The following is a 7,500-nucleotide window of genomic DNA, read 5'->3' on the forward strand; positions in this document are numbered from 1 at the left end:
CCTCTATCTCTCTCTTTCTCTCTTTCTCAGCCTCTCTCCCTCTCTCAATCTGTGACTCTCATCTTCTCCTTGTCCCGTTCTCTGTCTCTTGTATTTTTCAAGGTTTGTTTTTTTGTTTACTCATTTCCATGACCTCCCCCCTCTGTCTGTCTTTCTCTACATACCCACATTTCTCAGTCGCTCCCTGCTGCTCTTTTCTATGTTTATTTTTATGTTTTTTTTCATTTTTATTCATTGTTTATTTTCCTCATATTCTTGCATTCTTTCTCTCTCTCTCTCTCCCCCCGTCTCTGCAGTCACTGGAGAGCATCACCCACACTTGGGAGGAGATATGCCTCGACATCGCCCCGTACAAAGACAAAGGTCACCACAGGCTGAGGTAAGGTCAAGGTTCAATGCTTGGGTGGGTCAAGAGGTCAGCGATACTCAGGTGTCAAATAGGGTGGGCTCAGGGGCTGTAATGAGAGGATTTCAGGACCCTAGAGCCCATTAACACATACAGTATATGCCTCAGAGTGAGAGCAGACTGTGGGAGAAGTAGAGGACACCCACCAATCATTACTGGTTCTTCAAGAAGCTGAAGGGTCTTTTTTTTTGCGGGTGTTTTCACAAGGAGCCCTTAGCTTGCAGAAAGGGTTCTCTTTGGTTGAAAAAGCTGATTTCAGTGCTCAGTACCGAAGGGGGTCAAGAAAGTTCCTTTAATGTTCTGCTTGAAGAACAGACTGAAGAACCTTTTTTTTTTTACTAAATTGGCACCAAAGAAGTACATGTTACCATCCCATCCTACTTTAGTTCTACTTTGGCCCAAACCATGCTTGTTTGTTAAAGGCTGCTTTATAACTCCCTCCATGACCTATAAACAGTTCAAAGGGACAAACCATCATCAGAAGGTCGCTGACTTGACTCTTCATCCTTCCTCTATGGTAGCCGGTTAAAGAGCCTTGCTTGCCTCTGCATGAAGGGTGCCTGTGCGGTGGGTGCCGTGTTGTTGGTACTCTGCCGGAGGGGGCCGTGCCGGGCCAGGCTGATTTGTAGACGGGTGCTCTGTGACGCCTGGCGTGATGTCTCTATATGGGAGGGGGATTATGGATGGCGACCTCATGGAAAAGCAGCGCGCGCCACACGCCAGACTCGGTGCTGCTTCTGTCATGGTACATTTCAGATGGCGCACTCCCACTGTCACCAGCAATGGAAATGTCAAGTCACATGTCTGCATGGCAGGGCTTCTTCAAGGGGGGGCTCATTTCTCTTGTTTCCCCTCAGCTTTTCTTTTCTATTTCTATTTCTTTTGTATTTCTACTCTATTCCTATTTTATTTGATTTTCTATTCCTATTCCTATTCTTTTTTTATGTATGTCTTGTTCTTTTCCATTCTTTATATTATCCTTTTCTTTCTTTATTTCATTCATCCTTTCTTTCTGTATGTCTGCTGTAGTCTTTCAGCAGTAGCCTGTTTTGAGGAGCAATCCTCCTGTCAGAGACCTTTCACATGGCACAACTCGGCCTTTATAGTGCCCCCCCCCCCCGTTCATAAAGGCACACAAGGCCTGAATGCAGGACCTCTGAGCTAGATTAGATTCAGAAGACATGTCTGACATCGAAAATAAAGAACAGTGTCTTCCTTTGGTCACTGTAGTCACGCACAGTGACTCACATACACGCATACACACTCACTCACAGACCCACACCCCCGAACACACACACACACACACACAGTCCTACATGCCTATTCATAGACAACCACACATATACAAACACACACACACACAGATACACGTTTATGTACACACCCATGCTGTGCAGGACTGTGGCCACATAGTGCCTTCTGTCAAAAGCTCGTTAAATAGCCATTGCCCTCAAGTAACAGATTTTCTCACATAATTGGAAAGTTGTCCTAATTGACTTTGCTCTAATTGATGTATTGGGTTATTTTTTACCCCCCCCCCTCCCCTCCATTCTAATTGAACCATAACTTTCATGTGTTCCTGGTCAACAGTTAATTGGTGATTTGGCGATGCGGTCTGTGGACAGTATGGATGTGTGTGTCTGTGATGTGTGTGTTCTTGTGTGTATAAGATTGTGTGTGTGTGTGTGTGTGTGTGTGTTTGTGCAGACAGGGCTTGTTGGAAGGCTGAAAATATATGCAGGGCTCCCCGTGATGGAATTGGAAGCTCCGGGGCAGCCGTGCGCTTCGTGTGAGAGGTGTATTAATTCATGTGGCATTATGATATTACTCTGTGCGGCAGCCACGCATTAAGTCTCACACACACACACACACACACACACACACACACACACACACACACATTAAGTCATGCTCTCTGGCTCCAAGGCACAGCAAAGCAGAGAGGAGGGGGAGGTGGGGTGCAAGGGAACGAGGGGCAGAGAAGTAGAAAGATAGACAGAGAAAGAGAAAGAGAGATGGGGGGAAAACAAGCCATCCAAGCAAGACAAGATGTAGAGCTTTTTGCGGTCCCTTAGTCATAGCTTAAACCATGCGTGGCACAGAAAGCCACTCCACTGTAAGCCATTTGTTTCTGCACATATACTGGGTATGTCTTCTCAATGGTAGGGGCACCTTGTCCAAGGCTATATGAGGGAGCTTAAAAGCTTGCACTTCACAAAGAAACAGTTACTGAGAAACATACTCAGAGTTAGAGAGCTAGTAGGAGAAGCAGACAAGAGTCCATTCTGTGGCTAGTGTGATGCTGTTGTGAACTCCAGGTCACACTCAGTGATATGATCTCCCATATTACATTTCTGTTGGTTTAGCAGATAATCTAATCCACGGGCGTTTACAGCGCAGTGAGGACGCCTGATAATCATGCTGTTTTTGTTGTTTTTTTTTCTCCTTGAGAGTCGGCCTTGTGACCTTAGCATTGCCTGCTGACACTGAGCTGACACCCTTAAACTGATGCGAGTCATACGACTACCATTTAGCTCCCCGACCTTCAACCTTTCTGTCGCTCAGAGCTCAAGAAGAGAAAGCCAAAATAAGAAAAGAAAATGTAAGCCTTATAAAGTGCTGCAGAGGTGAGGTGAGGTGACTAAATGTAGGTGGTTTAGTGGCATCATGTAGACAATGTATTTGGCCCCCTGAGGTACAAAGTTTTCCCCCCAAACGGCTTTAGGCCCATTTCCAAGTGCCACGGGCACTTTGTTGATGTGTGTGTGTGTGTGTGTGTGTGTGTGTGAGGGTGGAGTTTGATTTTGTTGTTTGTGTTTGTGTGTGTGTGTGTGTGTTTCTTAGTGGGAGAGATTTGTGATGACAGCATGTTGAGAGTATATGCAAAAGAGTGGGTGTTCTTCAACATGTCAAAGTCTGTATGTGTGTTTGCATTTTGGGTTGCATTTGTGTGTGTGTGTGTGTGTGTGTGTGTGTGTGTGTGTGTGTGTGTGTGTGTGTGTGTGTGTGTGTGTGTGTGTGTGTGAGTGTGAGTGAAAGAGAGAGAGAGAGAGTATACTGTGTGTGTGTGTGCGGGTGCGGGTGTAGGGTGTGTGTGTGTGTGTGTGTGTGTGTGTGTGTGTTACGATATGTGTCAGTATTTAAATCTGCTGTTGGTCACAGGCTGACGGCATCTCTCGCCCACCTGCAAGCCTGTGACATGTCGCTTTGACAGAAAGACAGACAGAGGGAGGGAGGTAGAGAGAGCAAGAGGAATGAGGAAGACAGGGAGAGAGAGAGAGAGAGAGAGAGAGAGAGAGAGAGAGAGAGCTTAAAAAGTTCTGTCTCACATGCCAATCTCCTGTCCTATTTATAGCCGGCGAGATCAGTTCCTAATTTTAAAGCTAGAGGATGCATGTGGGCTTTTCCCTCCTTTCCCCTCTGCCTTTCACGTTCACATGCTTCCTTGTTTAACATGTGGAATCTTTATCAGGTGTCTTCTCTCTCTCACCCTCTCTTTCTCCCTCCCTCTTTTTAACTTGCTTTCTCTCTCTCTTTTCTTTCTGTCTCTCTTTCTCTCCCACGCTTTCTCTCTCGCTCTCTCTCTCTCTCTCTCTTTTCTTTCCCCACATTGTTGTCAGTGTCCCCTCTCCTTACTCTCTCCACCCCTCTGTCTCTACTCCCACCCCTCACAAACAGGATCTGTTGTAATCATTCATATGTGAGCTGCAGAAATATGCCTCATCACATTCCCAGTCTACTAATACAGGCACTGGAAAAGGATATGTATGTGCTTACCAACACAACCTCTCTCTTTCTCCCTCTCTCTCACTCTCTCTACCACTCTCTCTCTCTCGCTCTCTCTTGCACTCTCTCTCTCTCCCTCTCTCTTGGTCTCTCTCACACTCTCTCCCTTTCCCTCTCTCTCTCTCTCCCTCTCTCTTGCACTCTATCTCTCCCTCTCTCTTGCTCTCTCTCTCACTCTCTCTCCCTCTCTCTCCCTCTCTCTTGCACGCTCTCTCTCTTTTGCTTTCTCTCTCTCAAATCAATTAAATTCAAATGAGCTTTATTGGCATGCCATTGTGTTGCATTGCCAAAGCATTGCATTTAAACAGACGGTTTATATACAGAATATAAGCATATGACAAACAGAGATATACGTATGCATCGGAGATGAACAAACTAGTGTGTGTGTGTGTGTGTGTGTGTGTGTGTGTGTGTGTGTGTGTGTGTGTGTCTGTGTGTGTGTGTGTGTGTGTGTGTGTGCAGTATGTTGTTGCATGATGTTGTTGCATGATGTGGATGTGTGTATGTGTGTGTGTGTGTGTGTGTGTGTGCAGTATGTTCTTGCATGACGTTGTTGCATGATGTGGATGTGTGTATGTGTGTAATGACATGTGTCCATATACACAGGTGGTGTCTAAGCACTGTCCCCGGCTCGATGGCCCTCAGTAATGTATTTAGCAGCAAGAGCTGCTGTCTGTCCCTGTCCAAGTAAGACAGGCAATACCTCCAGTTTGTGCTCTTGTGTGTGTGTGTGTGTGTGTGTGTGTGTGTGTGTGTGTGTGTGTGTGTGTGTGTAAGACAGGCAATACCTCCAGTTTGTGCTCTTGTGTGTGTGTGTGTGTGTGTGTGTGTGTGTGTGTGTGTGTGTGTGTGTGTGTCTGTGTGTGTCTGTGTGTGTGTGTAAGACAGGCAATACCTCCAGTTCCTCTGAGTTTCAGAGAACCCTAGAGATAGGTTAGCAAACCTGTCGAAATATGTGTAATATTTGTATTCATCTCGCAGTGAAAGAGAATGTGCACCTCAGTCTCAACCACAGCTGTCAAACAGTGGCCACATATTCTTTGCTCTCTTGGCAACCATGATGTTCTTAGTCTGCCTTTGTCTATGGCTAGACTGTGGTCATGGAGTCTGCTTTGGATCTCTGACAGTAAAGAGATAATCTTCTAATTCATATTTAAATTTGATGGCCCAATACCATTCTCATTTGTTTTTGTATTCTCATTTTTTGTCTTATTTTGCCAATGTTCCAACTACTTTTCATTACAGTACATTGGATGGTCTTATTGATGTTAAGTTTAAAAGAAGCACTTTTGAGAAAACATATTAGTAGCTGTTAGTGTGTGTGTGTGCTGTGTTCAAATGCAGGGTGTCTGTGGGACTTATTTGTAAATGCATCCAGAATTGAGGGCTCTTTTTGTATGTATTTGGCTAACTCTGCCCTACAAGTATTGTTTGGTGTTTTACAGAACTCTGCATCAAGGGTTTCTGTATGATGCTGGACCCATCTTGTGTAGATATGCTATTGTAGCTATGCTTTTCTTTAATGCATTAACTGCCATGCTAAAACTCCCCAATGCATTCATATTCAAGTCAAGGTAAGTCTCCTGCATCGTGTGTTCTAGCTCGGTAATGGCTAGACTGAAATCCTATCTGAGTTCCAGACACCTGTGCTTCTTCTGGAATAGCGTGATGTTTGTCTTTTTTTAGATTTACTGTCAGGGCCCAGTGTTGACAGGATTTCTCTAGCAGGTCCAGATGCTGCTGTAACACCTGCACAGCAGGAGGCAACAGCACCAGGTCGTCTCCGCAGAGGAGGAATTTGAGTTCATTCTCTTGTAGGGTGAGGCCAGGGGCTGGAGACGGTTCCAGCTGCACCGCTAGCTTACAGTGTTGAGCTGCACTCCTAACTCATTAGTGTAGATGTTGAACAGTGTTGGGCTGCACCGCTAACTCATTAGTGTAGATGTTGAACAGTGTTGGGCTGCACCGCTAACTCATTAGTGTAGATGTTGAACAGTGTTGGGCTGCACTGCTAACTCATTAGTGTAGATGTTGAACAGTGTTGGGCTGCAACGCTAACTCATTAGTGTAGATGTTGAACAGTGTTGGGCTGCACTGCTAACTCGTTAGTGTAGATGTTGAACAGTGTTGGGCTGCACCGCTAACTCATTAGTGTAGATGTTGAACAGTGTTGGGCTGCACTGCTAACTCGTTAGTGTAGATGTTGAACAGTGTTGGGCTGCACCCCTAACTCATTAGTGTAGATGTTAAACAGTGTTGGGCTGCAACGCTAACTCATTAGTGTAGATGTTAAACAGTGTTGGGCTGCAACGCTAACTCATTAGTGTAGATGTTGAACAGTGTTGGGCTGCAACGCTAACTCATTAGTGTAGATGTTGAACAGTGTTGGGCTGCAACGCTAACTCATTAGTGTAGATGTTGAACAGTGTTGGGCTGCACTGCTAACTCATTAGTGTAGATGTTGATCAGTGTTGGGCTGCACTGCTAACTCATTAGTGTAGATGTTGAACAGTGTTGGGCTGCACTGCTAACTCATTAGTGTAGATGTTGAACAGTGTTGGGCTGCATCGCTAACAGTGTTCGGCTGCATCGCTAACAGTGTTCGGCTGCACCGCTAACAGTATTCGGCTGCGACGCTAACTCATTAGTGTAGATGTTGAACAGTGTTGGCCTGAGGCTACAGCCCTCTCTGTCATTTTGTTACCAGTTTTCACAGCGTTGATCAGCATTGTCTTAATAAATTGATATACTTTACCCCCTACAGCGCTTTGTAAAGGTTTATAATATAATCATTCATTCCAAATAGTCTTTTTTGAAATCAACAAAATAGACAAATATTTTTCCCAGTTTTTGCTTGGTGGACATGTTTATTTATTAGGGTGTGTAGGCTGTGCATGTGGTCTGTGGTGCTGTATTTTGACTTTTGCTCAGGACATTGTGCTTCTTAAGGAAGGCTATAATTCAATGATGTTGTTGACTATGGTTTACACAAACGCCTCTGAAATGATTGGGGTGTATCTCCACTGAATTGGTGTGATACCCTTGCCTCCAGAAGTCAGGAAAACAGCCTGGACTTAGGGTTGGAGGTGGCTGAATAGTTTTAGAATTGCCCTTTGCAGTTCAGGGGGCTGTTTTTAAGCACTACCCCTCTAATGTTGGCAGGACTGCAAGATTCTCTCTGTCTCTCTCTCTTTCCCTCCCTCCTTCTTACTTCCTACGTTTCTCATCACTCCATCACTCGCTCACATCAACATACAAACCGAAGGCTGGTTTGGTATTCAGGTCCACCTAGATGACACAAGACTGAA

At 45.1% G+C, this 7,500-nt stretch overlaps 1 protein-coding gene across 1 annotated transcript in view; it reads left to right on the forward strand.

The window, feature by feature from the left end:
- Nucleotides 1-7,500, forward strand: part of dnah2 (dynein, axonemal, heavy chain 2) — a gene marked incomplete at both ends in the record, with an annotated part of 193,113 nt that overhangs the window by 77,247 nt on the left and 108,366 nt on the right. The window contains 1 exon segment of the mRNA XM_080860098.1: nucleotides 297-379. Coding sequence (XP_080716224.1) covers nucleotides 297-379 — 83 coding nt within the window.

This window comes from Sprattus sprattus, assembly GCF_963457725.1.
Source record: "Sprattus sprattus genome assembly, chromosome: 21".
Classification (NCBI taxonomy): Eukaryota; Metazoa; Chordata; class Actinopteri; order Clupeiformes; family Clupeidae; genus Sprattus; species Sprattus sprattus.